Source organism: Protopterus annectens, chromosome 4.part1, assembly GCF_019279795.1.
Source record: "Protopterus annectens isolate FY-2018-M chromosome 4.part1, PAN1.0, whole genome shotgun sequence".
NCBI lineage: Eukaryota > Metazoa > Chordata > Ceratodontiformes > Protopteridae > Protopterus > Protopterus annectens.
In genome coordinates, this window is record NC_056734.1 from 381,779,954 (window position 1) to 381,794,673 (window position 14,720).

General features: G+C 37.8%; 1 protein-coding gene across 1 annotated transcript in view; it reads right to left on the reverse strand.

The window, feature by feature from the left end:
- Positions 1 to 14,720, reverse strand: part of PPFIA4 (PTPRF interacting protein alpha 4) — a 1,641,692-nt gene that overhangs the window by 517,845 nt on the left and 1,109,127 nt on the right. Inside the window, exons 7-8 of the mRNA XM_044070202.1 lie at positions 8,242 to 8,463; positions 5,290 to 5,436 (exon numbers count right to left, since the gene is read on the reverse strand). Of these exons, the coding sequence (XP_043926137.1) occupies positions 5,290 to 5,436; positions 8,242 to 8,463 (369 nt within the window). The remainder of the gene's footprint in view (positions 1 to 5,289; positions 5,437 to 8,241; positions 8,464 to 14,720) is intronic.

Below are 14,720 nucleotides of genomic sequence, written 5' to 3' on the forward strand. Positions count from 1 at the left end.
TCAGTTGTGAGGATTGAGGGTCCTTGATTACTGGCCTGGACTAGGACCATCACATACTGTATGAATGATTAGGAAAAAACATCAACTATGGCGACAGAAGGTTTATTCTTTTTGCAAACAGTTAAGGGAAAAATTTTAAATTATCAGAAATATTTGGAAATATCAGAAGAAACAAAGGTAATAGTAATGATTACTTATCTAATGATGGACAGCGAGGCCAACCACTTACTTCAGGTAAAGCGGCAAATGAAATCTGAGGTAACTTAGGGTTGGTGCATTATGAATAAGGGAGAAGCTCAAGGGTTTTTTGTTGGCACAAGCTTTAGCAACAACAGAGTCAGATCCAAGGACTGGATCTGAATCCATCAGTTGAGGATAGAATGAAAATTGACATCAGATCTGTGCTTTTTTACGCTGATAATTTGAGTTACTGATTAGGTATTTTCATTTCCTGTAGTTTCTTCTGCTGTACATTTGTTGATAAGCCACATATCCATAAACTCTATCTGGTTTGAAGTTGGAATAATATTTTTTATCTATAGGTTCTGGCTGTACTGATATGCACTTCAGTTAGAAAAACATTAGGTGGTATAGCTAATAGGATGTGTGGCACTTTGAAAGATGTTCATTAAAAAAGGCAATTAGTATACCAAAACTAGCACTCTAATTGGACACCCAGTCTGTCCATTGTAAAACAAGCATATACCAATAGAAAGAAGTCTGACCATTGAAGCATTCCTCAGCTGTCAGACTAACTATTGAGTACAATCAATAACAATTGTTAATACATTTTACAAAGCATAGAGCAAAATATAAGACAAATGAGGGACCTTCTACAAAACTCTGCATATATGAATTGTGTAGTTATCAGTCTTATGACGGATCTAGCAAGGGGCGTAGTAACTTACTTGCTTTACTGCCATTTTCCTCAAAGAGCACTGAAAGTTACAGTCAATAATGTCAGATCTTAGAGTTTCATAATAGCAATTTAAAAAATATAGTGAGAGAGAGAGAGACAATCCATTATGACAATACTCTCTTCTCTGTTTCTTTTAGACTGCACTGATGTACTGTGCAAGCATGCAGATGTAAGTGTCATAAACACGTGCAGTACTACATCACAAAAAAACAGAGAATGCGGAAGAACACTAAACTCCTGTTATATATAGACATTATTTAAGGAAGGTAAATAGTTTCATTCTTAAATAATGTCACTGTATAATAGCAATAACCGATTCCTGGATTTGAGTATCACAGGATTAACCCATGGTTGGCTATGTTTTATCACTCGGGTTACACCTTCATGATCAAATCACACCAACTGTACACCCAGTCATGAATGATTGCTAAAATAAAGTATGGTTGTTCAAGAGCTGTGCAACAAAGTTAGAATAACTATTGGTGTTAGGTGGAAAAGAAATTTGGGAAATTAATCTGTTTTTTTGCATTTTTTTTTTTTCTGTCTTGAGTTCTTGTTGAACCGATCCAACCTACAGTTAACAACACATTTTAGATTGTATAGCTAAAAGAATGGGAAACTCTTTTTTCAAAAGTAGGGTCTCTGAAGAAATGGCATATGGTTGTGCACTAATTGTGAAGGTTTTCATAAGCCTAAGTTGGAAGGAAACAGTAGGATTTGTGGCTTGAGTCAAGATTATAAAGGTATTTGATAAGCAACAGCCAAGGTTAAAGTGGCACTGAAGAATACAAGGGGTTTCACAGCAGCTGTGGGTTATAAGTAGTTTTACAAGAAGTTTTTGAAATATCCACCATCTGTATGTTTAGCGGAGAATTAAAGTGGTAGTGGGGATCTAATGGCTTGATTAGGAACACTGTTGATGTAATTTATAGTCTGTAAGCATCATACAAGGATAACAGTTGCAGATACAGTTAAGGACTTTGCTTTTGAGATGTTCTTACCATTTTATGAGTCGACAAAGTTTGAGCTGAAAGGAAGGCTATTTAGGTGTACTGCTGCAGTGTGTCAGCTGGGGAATGGATATGGAGGAGGTTTAGGGCCCTACCTCCATGCTGTATGTGAAAGCTACAAGACTAAAGATACCAGGTATGCCATTAGAGTACACTCATGGCCAACAGAAACAGTATGTAAGCACTAGGGGACAGACAGTATATGCTCCTGTGACCTATTATGTTTCCATGGAAAGGACCTGCTTTAGCCCTTTAAAGTAAGACTACAATGTCAGATACCGCATCCCACAGTGAAGTAGGAAAATGTAAGCGTAAATAGCTGCCAAACAAAGGTCTGTCAAATATGTTTTTAGCATTCTTGCAATGGCCATATATTACTATGTCACTTACAAAACATTAACTTCATTCTTATTAAAATGCTTACAGTTAACCAGTGGAAAAAACATTAAAAGGTCAAACAGAAATTGGTAAAAAGAAGAAACAAGTACAGAAAATAACAGAAACAAGATAATAAAATAAAACAATAACTATAAATGTATACTGTACAACAAAATGATGACTGGAAATATGAATTAATCAAATACAGGGTCAAATATGACCTGAGGGATTATTAAAGGCCACCTAATATCCATGACTCTCTCAGCTTTCCAGGCAGTAAATTCCAGAGACAACCACTAAAAGGCAAAAGCCTGAATGCCTTTACCATGCCTCCAGAACAACTAACAAACTTTGGTAGGCTAAAAGCAGAGAAGAGTGCAACCATCACTAGGTAAGGAGATCCTGAAGTTAGGAATGAAACAGGCCATGTAGGGTTAAGTACACCAGGATTAGAACTTTGCAGGTGATATACTGTCTACTGGGAAATAGTGCAGTCCAATCACAATCTGCATAATATTTTTGGCATCTGGATACCTGGTAACTGTCCTGTGGAATTCTGCATGAGCTATAGGTAATCAAGGTGTGGATCAGGAGCACATGAGTAGGCCCATGTAGCAGGAGACAAGAGCATGTAAGGTGGTACCATTGGTAGGGAGATCCGGGAGGGTGGGAGTGGGGTGGTGATTTGATGATTTGACATGGAAACAAAAAGGTATATCAATGACTGAAATCTTGTCTTTTAATGTAAACCTGTTCCTCAGTAATCAACTCCAAATTATATACCTTTGACATGAACTGTATCTTATCACCATGACGGGACGACGGGGGGGAGAAGACTGGTGCCAAAGACTCCTAGCAGTGCGTGAAATGACCATGGCAACAATCTTGGATGTGTTTAATTTGAACACATTATCAACTACCCAGCGAACTGAATTAAGGACTGATCCCCATGCATTCAAAACTTTCTAGATCAGAAAAGACACTAGACATCGAGTGGCAGATTACCTTATCCACAGACAGCAGAATTAGCCTCACCTTAGAAGTGTATATGGATGCCTGCATTTGGGAAGGGGACTTTGAACTGGTGCATTATGGTCATGAGCATATGGGTAGAGCTTGGTATAACTAAACTGTAACTCAACTGTGTGGTCCCAATACATGAATATCTCTACTGGAGGAAACTACAAAGTAAAACTATAGCAAAGATGTCCTGCTTGAAAATGTTTTCATTTTTGGCTACAGTTGTGGATGACTGAGTTATGTCAAGGCCTATCAGTGAATTGTGCTGGAGATAACCCTTTAATGGATAGACTGTCAATGTTGAGAAATGGGAAGAATAACTTTTACAATAAGAGGTTTCACTTCCGCTGAAGATGCTCACAGTCCCACTAGTGTCGAAGTGTCCCAATGGACTTCAAACACTAGCAGTATTGGTGAGGTGGTATTCATGGTTATAATACTGCACAGCACTGAAAACAGTACATGGAAAAATAGATTTGAACAACCTGTTAATAACCTGCTTCAATACGGCACAGGTTAAGTTTGCGGGAGAATTCATTTCTGATACACTATTACATGAAAACTATCAGTGCAAAAAAATACTGAGCTCAAGAAAGCAGGATACAGAGTAAATAATGGTGTGCTTTTCCAGGTTGTCCTCCATGACGGTTTCATGTTTATTTTTCAAGTAAGTGTTACAGGAACGATCTTCCTTTGACCTGTCTCCAGTGCAACATACACACAACTGGACTATAAGCTACCATACCGCTCTTTAGATTTCACAGACGGTTTAGGGCATCAACCATACCATCTGTTGTTGATCAGTTGCATAATTTCTAAAATTATGCCTCCCATAACTTAGGTAGAAAGTATAAAAAAGCAGCAATAATACAACACTCTATGACTCCTGTAAAAAGGTAACAATTAGAAAACAAGATAATACAGATCAGTCAGATTCACGGAAGCATAATTTTTTCTGGAAAGGGATAATTAAATTAATTGGTCCCCATCATCACATTCCATTGAATTCTAAGACACAGCCCAGAGTTTGCTAAAACTCGAGCATTTGTTCTTACACATGTTAAATTTGGAATGGGAGACACACACACACACGCACACACACACACACACACACACACACACACACACACACACACACACACACACACACACACACACACACACACACACACACACACACACAGCAACCCCCTCCACTCTGGATGCATATGTCAGATTTCTTCTGGTGAATTATTCTGAATCTTGAATAATGTTACAAGGACAAAATGAACAGCAAATGGTAAATGCAGTGTTCCTTTTCACCCACGAAATAACAGCTAGAAAAAGAAAACAGCTTGAAGCAATAGTGCCTTTTTCAATATTCATAACATTCAGTAATCACGACTTATTTTTGATGACTATGATGGTCTCACATTGCAGATGAAATACCCCAAATTTTGACAATGTGATGCACTTGTTTATTAAATGAATCATTCTAAGTAGAAATTATTTATTTAAAAATACATAAAACAAATTATATCTTCTTAAACATTCTTTTTCCAAGTATACACAAACATTTTAGTACAGTGATTAGGCAGGCACCAGTTAAATTAACCCATATAGACACATACATTTATAGATATATATGGATATATATATATATATATATATATATATATATATATATATATATATAAACACACACACACACACACACACACACACACACACACACAAACACATGTGACGAGAGTCTGTGTATATGTATGTATGTATATATCTATGAAACATACATACACACATACATATACATACAAATGCTTAACATTTTAAAGTTTCTTTCCTGTATCTGTCAGTACATTTAGAACCTTTACAGAACTCAGTTCTATTTCAACCCTTTATTTTTTTTCCTCTAGAGATAAGAAAGCACCATGGAAACCAATGTGCATATTACATCTATGATTTAAAAGTATCATGCTCTACCTGGCGCTGGAGGGACTCCCTGTTTGCCAGTTCATTCTCAAGTTTGTCGTTAAGGTCATGGATTGAAGTGGATTCCCTCTGGGCGGCTAAGTAGCGCTTCTCCAGTGTGGTTATGCGCTCCTCCATATCGTCTTTTTGAGCCATGGCCTACAGCATTGTTTAAATTGTACAGCATCAGGCATGGTAGTGCTAATCTGATAAGTCACTTCAAACGATACTCCAACAATTTATAGCAGCTATGCTTGCACAATACATTTTCAGCCTCAGTAGCAAGACTAAAATCTAACACATAGAAGCAGTTTTCAGTGTGCACATATAACCACCCTGCATACATTATTATAGCCAATAAACCAAACGGGTACAATATTTGAAGAATCTAAGACACCCCCAAGAAAAAGTGCAGTAAAAGTGAGGCCTGTAAAGGAAACAACAGTCATACACAAAGCAAAAATCATATTACTTTTGTTTGCAGATAATTTATTTTATGTTTTAAGCTTACCTTGCAACAGATATGTTATTATTTTCCCACAAAGGGGATCAGAAATCCAGAAATCAAGAGACGGCTTACACATTTTTTACCAAAACTAATTTATTTTTTATGTGCCTCTGTGTCCTGTTTGTATGACTATGGTTTGAGACACTGACATTTAACCACATGCTGTACAGAATGCATTCCTTTTCAATTCTAGTGGTAAGTAACACATTGTGCAGTTGGCTACCAGTGAGCTTGGTGTTAATCATGTGATATATTAAGCTGCGCCTTTTTTATATGTTTTAATCTATTTCTCAAAGAGCTGTACTGTAAAAAAAATAAAGGCCCTTTTGAGGAAAAATTAAATGACTGCAATTGGTATCAGTGTTTTATAGAGCTCTGAGATAAAACTTCCCACAGATCAACTAGGAAGACTGGTCACCACATTAAGGATTCAAAAAAAAAACCTATCAGACCTGATACTGTCTTACCCCCCTCCCGTCAACCTAAAACCAAAATGCTGAATTATTTTCTGTGTTGTTTCTCTGTGCATATATGTGTATATATCTAAATCTATCTAGATATACATACATATACATACACAAATAAATATATAAATAAGTATATATATATATATATATATATATATATATATGCATTTCAATTACTACTCAAGTCAAAATCCTGAGTTTCAGTCAGGTAACAGTAAACTGAGTGCACGTGTTGATATACACAATCACTGAAACTGGAGGAGTTGATGACCTTGGGAAGGGAGGTGATAAGGCACTGCATGTTTGTCTTTTTCAGGGAGTGGGTAAAGGAGAATGTTGGGGTGGTTATACGAGTCAAGAGCTTCATTGGCGATACTTCAGCCATGGCAGGAGACTGCTAACACAGAGTGAGGTGCGTGGGGAAAGAAGAGAAGCTGAGCCATGTAGGTTGGAATGTTTCCTTCATGGCTCCCCTGTCAGTCTACTTCATGATGTAAACCTAGCACTTCAGAGACGCATTGCTCAAAAGAAAAGCCCACTAAAAGCTGGAAAATAACAGACCTTTGCCTGGCTCCATCCACTCAATGAGGAATGTTCACTAACAAGCCTTACAACCTTAAGACTGCCTTCTGGTGCAGGTCACATTACAGGGGTCACCATGATGGCAGGGACCTTTTAGTGAATGGGATGTTGAGAAGCTGCAAAGGGGGTGTTCAGACATCAATCGTGACAGTTAAAAAAAGTGTCTCATGCTTTTATGCAAAACTAGCTCTACCATACAGCAAAGGAAGGGAATTATTTTAAGCAACACTGATGTCTATGGGTCAAGGTTTCCATCTACATTTGTATTTAAAGCACATCATTCCTTAAAATCAGATCTGAACTCCTTCAGGTCTAGAACAGTAATGTAAAATGTCCACACATCTTCTACTTATTATCCATGAATTTTTACATATTAAAATAAATCTAACTGTTACTACATCCAATAAACATTTTTGCACTTTACATTACTTTGCATTTGTAACTATTAAGATATATTGTTTTCCTGTGACAGGAGAACAACTAAACCAGTTTCTGGTTGTGTCCTCTTTGTGTTTTCCCTTGAGTCCTGACTGATCCAAGTCCAGTTCATCAAAAAGGCTTGAAACAACAAAAATGTTAACTTACCCATAAACTGTATAACTTCAGAGTAGGTTTCATTAGTGAAGGGGTAAAGGGAGTGTAACCCCTTGCACTGGGGGGTGTAACCCATTCTACAGAATGGGAAATAATTGTCAGTACTCAATGACCAGTATAACAACCAAATAAAGCTCAGCCAGAATTATTCTACGGGTGATGATTAGGTCTGAATCAGTTATGAAATATGGCATAATGCTATCTTCTAAAAACCCACTACATTTACCACACACTGTGGCCTCTGGCAGCCTCAGCCCCCTCACCTATCACATGATGACACATTCATTCCCTCTTCCAGCAGTAACTTGGGCAGGTCAGTGAATTCTGTTCTGCCATTACACTTTTGTATGACCCACTCTATTAGCACAATCCTACAAAGCAGCACAGTGGTTGCCTGCCCTTATCCATGAGCCTGTCTCACTGGATATAGTAGACACTTTCAGAATTATACTAGCTGGGTCACGTCTGCTGCTGACCACCGTTCTTTTAGTCTACACACAGGTAGTGTGCTGAAGTGGTGAAGCTGCAGATGTCCTTCATACCTCTCAATAATCCATTCACTAAGAAAAGCAAGCAAGCAAGCCACTACTGCTATTTCTCCTTCATTACCATTTATATGAACCCAAGTTTCCAGGGGCAGATTCAGATGTCTTTGCCCCTCTTTGCTAGACTAGATAAAGATGCATCATTTCCTGGGTGTTTGAAAACACAAGCTGTGTGTCTTCATTTATCAGCATTGTTACCTATCTGAAGTACTGCACCTCAGCATGACATACAAAGTGATGGGCCTGAATATATAATGATCTGCCTTACCTCCCTGATATCCCTTTGGTACTTTGTGTTGGCTTCTTCTGACTTTATGAGGTCCTTCCTAGCTGTGTCAAGGTCTTCTTCAAGTTCAGACACCTTTGCAGACAGGGCCGACACTCTTTCCTTTGTCTGTACGAGCTCAAAATTCAGTCTGTCCACAAGTTCTTGCAACTCCACTACCCGGCTGGCCTCGTCTTCAGGATGGGCAGAACCATTGGAGAGTCTCTGAACAACAGGAGAAGAAAGCAAAACAAAGTGCACTTAGAAACACAATCAGTGCTATTATTCATATGCATTTTATTTACGTATCACAGAAACAGATTTTGTAAGCAAATAAACCACTTAAATCACCTAGTCTAATGATTTCTTCACCTTATTTACACACAGCTTATTTCATTTTCTCCAACGAGTGTAAGATGTGTCCCATGCATTTCCACTATTGACACAGCCACTTTAGTGACGCTGTCAATCATCCTTCACCCCTTCTGTGAAAAAATAGTTGGATTTATCTGACTAATGCTATCTGTACATGGTTTTCTATCTAACCTGCAACAATAATGCAACTTATTGTGTATTCTCTGAGCCACTCATAAACAAGGAATAACTGTGGCTCTCCAAGCTATTCCAAGTACACAGAAGTCAAACATATACAAATGAAAACAAAATCATACAACCAGACAATATACTGATTGTTCATATTCAGTATCCACCATACTCTCACTATACAAAAGTGCCAAGTCACAGCATTGATATGAAAGGGCCACAAGGTTTAAAATAAGTAAAACTGAACCTTTGAGGCAAATAATAAAAAAAAAACCACTTGCATTTACATCTTGCAAGTTTCTCTCTTAAAATAATCATATGTGCAGACACTTAAAGATTATCGTGAAACCATCTTGAGATTTAATACATCTTTATGATGACCTCTCTGTAAAAGCGTGATAATGATTAAAGATTATTCATCTCTATACTAATCACTGCATCATGCAGTTTAATGGCAGCCTTTACTTGTTAGTTCAGTTTTACTAGCTGAAAACAACCCAAGCATACCTCTCAACCTCTTAGCACAAGAAATCTGGACAAAGCTTAAAATAATGTTGGGACAAAGGCCCACAGGGACCAATTTTAAATATTGCTCCTATAAACTTAGCAAAGTGCTACAATATCAGGATTTGTGTTGGCATGCATTTTCTGAAGGACATGGAGTTTAAAACTCAAATGAGGTTCATTATTTAGTGACTTTAGCCGGAAAACCACAAATTTTATGAGGAACACACTAAAAATATGAGGCAAAAATCTGGACATTCTGCAAAAATTTGGACAGTTGAGAGATATGAACCTCAGCCTTACACTACACCCTTTGCAGACATTATGCTTTGCATTCTGCTATTGGTAGCAGGCTTCAGGATGTGCTGGAAATCTAACAGTAATGAAAACTGATTAAAACAGCCTCAAAATCTACAATTCTTGCCAAAACAAACCATATGGAAGTGGAAACTACTTGTCTCCATGTACCTTTTACAAGTTAAATGCCCATTTCTGTGAATGCTGAAAAGTCTAGGCATTTGTAAGGCAAGGAAGCTGCTTTGTTTAGCTAGTTTTTTCCAATACAGTTAAGGAGGGGACTCCAAAGGATACTTTAAGGAGGGGACTCCAATGCATACTAAGTGCCATTTTCATGGAAAATCTTAAAAGCAACAGTTCAGTCTGATTTAGATTTGCAACAAACGTTAAACAGGTGAATGCAATCTAAGGTGAATGTCAAGGGGAGAAAAGTTAACTGAACAAGCAAAAAAAAAAAAAAATCACAAATTGGTCTGCAGAGAGACAATAAGAGAACTGTGCAAGACTTAATATTATGAAGAAGGGCATACAATATTACCGGAAACATAAACAGGCAAATCAAATAATTAGGAGCATCCCTTTTTTAAGAAACCACAAAGTTATCCTCCAGACGATATTCTTCTGTTTCAAAAAGAGTTAGCCACATTATTTATTTATTTTATTTATTTATTTTACATTTGTTAACCGGGCTAATCTAGCTGGATACATGTCCATTTTCAGTAGAGGCCTGGAGAGAAAAGCTCCAAGAAAGACATAAAAAGAGATATAAACGTCATAGTAGATCCAATTAAAAAAATACAAAAAGTCATAACAGATCAAATTAGAAGATACAATTGTAAAAAAGCATAAAAATGTTTTTATGCTTTATGACTTTTTAGCATTATGGAGAAAGACTGAAGCAAAATAGCACCAGAAGTCCTAAATGGTCTGAGTGGACTATTAATGCCACTTAACACACATTTTCAAACCTTATGTGTTATGCAGCCCTGAGAATACATGTGATTTATATCACAAGGACAGATTTAGTCGGCGAAACCCTACACAGCTGAAAGCAAAACTCATGCCACCTAGACCAAACTTGGTTACCAAACAGCAAGATTTAGCGTATCCTCTTCTACAAAGTGGAGTTAACAATAACAAATAACACTTTCAGAAAACAAAGCTAGAAACAAAGAAAGTATAAAGAATAGAAAGTTTCAACATGGCTCAGAGGCCTAAAATGCGAAATCACTTTAGAGTAACTGACGGTTGATACAGGGAATTAAAGCGATGAGCAGTTAATGAGCTGTTTCCTATTGGTCAGCAAATGATTCTTTCAGCCTCCCTTTGCCTGCTATGTGATTGAGCAAGTCACTTAGGCATATGGTGCTCTGGGGCAATTAGAAAACTGGGGATCTGCTCCTCTATTGTCTTTCCTCCACAGGGGGATGCTACATTTTGCTTACTGCAAGGACACCTACTAACAGAAGACAGGGAGTAAGAATTCTATGGGTGTGCATATCACAAGTAGCAGAAGAGGAAGACTGGTCAATGATCCCATGCACAGGTGCATGCTGAGATCTGTACAAAGCATGAAGGCATGCTTCTGGGAGGAGGATTGCACTCCTATCTTCCAAATTCATGCTCTCCTGCATAACTTAGAAAACAAATTCCTTCCTCCACTGCTTTAGGATGTCACATTCCTAGTTCTCGCCTTCCATGAGGGAATGAATGGGTTATGTGGGAGGAATGATGAATGTTTAACATGCAGGTGGAGGTACGCCTGCCCCCCCCCCCCAAAAAAAAACAGTCCTAACTCAAATGCATTGTTATCATTAACTGCTTTTAAATAGAGTCATCCACTTATCGGGAGACCTCCAAAGCCATATAAACTACACAGGGATATATTAATGATCACGAATTAACCACAGAAAAAAATTAAAAGAATGTTTTATGTAACCAAACTCCCTCTAGAGCATATGCATGTTGTATCCCGTGTGTCTGTCATATATGTAAACCGTAATGCCCTCCAGGTCACAACTGACAATGGACTGTCTATGGAATTTGGTAAAAGAAAGCATATTAACAAAATGTATAAAGGTAACTAAATATGTAAGCATGTTTTAAAATGTGTTCAGTAACTCTACAGTGTTGTTTGAATTCAGATATTTCCTATGAAGCAGCTTGACCCTTTACTAATTAGGGTTTTTCTGATGATTTTTCATAAACTACCTTTCCCATATGATTATTATAAAAGTACCTTCCACTCTCTCTGGGAAGAAAAAGCAGTCAACTAAGCGATGCAAAAATCAGTAATGAAGAACTTCCACTCAAGTTAGAACGTGTTACTTTTTTTGTTCATGTCACAAACTTTAACATTAAGGTTGAAACTCACCTATGCTTTTTTTGCTACATTTATCTAGGTTGGTCCTTGTACAGTACCACATAGCCATATCAGATTTGTCTTACATAAGAAGCAATATTTATAATGCATAACACTGGAGCACCTTCTTTCTAATATTGGGAAAAAGAGCAAGCATGTTAAAATTATGCAAGAACCAGTTCCAGTTTTCATAACAGTAATAGTGACAGCGCAGTGGTGCAGTGGTAGCATTGTCACCTCACAGCAAGAGATTCTCTGGTCCAATTCTTGGCTGGAGTGCCTTCTGTGCAGAGTCTGCATGTCCTCTCTGCATTCGTGTGGGGTTCGTCTGGGTGCTCCGGTTTCCTCCCACATTCAAAGACATGTATCGGAGTGTTTCTCCCCCGGCATCCACTGAATATTGGCTTCATTCCAAGTCGGACTTTCCCGGTTAACAAATGTTAAATAAATAAAAATAAGAATGACTTGTAAATAATGTCATCCAATCTCTAAACAAATGGATGGCTACATAGCTGACTTTATTTGTCATACTTCAAAAACTACATATCAGAATTTGATGGCAAGTCTAAAAAAACTGGTGATAAGTTTTAATGACAAAAATATTCTCTCATTTTTAGACATTAAATGCAAATCATACATTTAACATATTTTAATGAGATAAGTAATGGCTTTTGAGGAATTTAATTAGAAAGAGCTGATTAGTTAAATTAATCTGTAGGGAACATAATGGAATTCCCACAGCTTTATCGTGATTAAAATATTTCTTCAAACTACATCCCAGAGAGATTAAGGAAATGTATCCTTAAATTTATTCAAGAAACATCAGATGAACTGATCAGAAATTAAGATCTTAAGGTAGACTTAAAGATAGTTTTATGAATCAGACAGAAACTGAAGCATCACTTTCACTTTTAAAAGAACATTTTTAAGGAATACTGGGAACAGCTAACAACTACAAAAACATATTACATAAGACGACATGATTAATACGGCTTAATACTTTAGTCCTGCTACATTCTGACTTCATTCATGTAAGAATTCCAGCAACCCCTCTCCCCAAAAGGGATGTATGCAGGAGTTGCAGTCCGGAGTCCACGATCTGGGCAATGACTCTAGAAGTACATTTTTCCTTCTTTATATTATGCTAAATAATATACTAATCAATGACAATGAGCAGTGGTTACTTTAAACAACAGTACCTTTTCTCTTTTCATGATTACTTATCTCTGAAACAAAAACTGAAATTTGTGTGTCGTATTTGTGCAAGTTGTTTTTTGCATGACAAATGGCACAATCATGAATCCAACCCTGATTATGCGAATTTTATTAACTTTAACTGCCTGACTACATGTGACTTCATTCCATTCCTTTAAATATTTATCTACAAAAGTCTGGAATGTCATTAATAGAGCCCTGTTAACAAATTAGGAAAATAAACAAGGGAACCCTGTTTCCATGTAATTAAACTCTTATACAAACACTTCATTCATTTACTCTCTGATAAGCTATTTACTGCAAGTCATGGGGAAGGGAGCAATCCTATCCGTGGCTCAAGGCAGTAAAACTAGCTCTAAAGGGAGTATCAACCGATAACATATACTCAGACAGACCTACAGACAGCTTGGAGGATCACCGATTTGCTTATTGGGAAGAAGGAGGAAAACGGAGCACCAGGTGAAAACTCACATGGACAAAGGGAGGACATGCAGACTCCACATATAAGGTACCCAGCCAAAAAGTTATCTGGACCATTAAGAGATGTGGGGCAGCAGTGCTTTCAGCCAGCTACAAACAGTCTGTTATTAATAACAGTTATGGAACAAAGTGCCTTGGTATACAGCCTTCAAGGAAGCTGACCTATTTTTTTCTTTCTATTTTTTCTTTTTTCGTTCTTTTCTTTTTTTTTTAGTTACTGACAAAGGACCAACCATTTTCTAGCCAGCCCACAACATAGAAGGGTAAGTTCCTGACTGGATGACTTGGGTTTGATTAATGGATCGGGCAACTGAGAGTGATGCAGGGCAGATAGGTAGTGCCTTTCCTGGTGGAGGAGGGTGGCAGCTCCTGGCCGGTCATGCCTGCTGCTCCTGTGCTGTTGGATGGAGATCTGTTAATGAGGGAAAAATAGGGGCCGCTATAGGGAAAGGCATGCACTATGACTGCCCAATCCAGTGACAGTAGCTCGTGTGTCACACATAAAGGAGCTCAAATGCATGGAAGAAGATGGAGTGCTCAGCGATGCAGGTGTGCACATCACCACCAAGGAAGTGATTAGCACCATAATACAAACCAATGCTCTCATTGGTTGCTTGCTGGGAAGAGCAAATAACTTCATGATTTAATTTCTGCCTGAGTAATGCCCCTCCACAGGCGCTCACCTCAGTGGATCTGGGGACGCTCCTAACTGCCAGGGAATGAAATGGCCCATATGCCACCATGTGCCACTGGGGAGGCTGGATGATCAGGGAGCAGAGGGGAAAAGAAAAAAAGTATTTTCCTAACAGTGGCTCATTATATTTACTACTATGGTGCTTTAGTGGAACATTTTCTAAATGCATTCAGTAATAAACAAAGATTGCTGTGCATGTGTTTTTATGGTGACACCGTCGCACTGCTTATATACTAGCTACGCTATATACTTAAAAAACTGTTTATATATACTGCTTTGACTAATTAAAACACTGTAATAAACTCTCAATGATGTGTGCGTTGGTTGATCTGTCTCTCTGTACAATATATCTAACCCTACACTGTCAGGCAGCCTCTATTAATAACT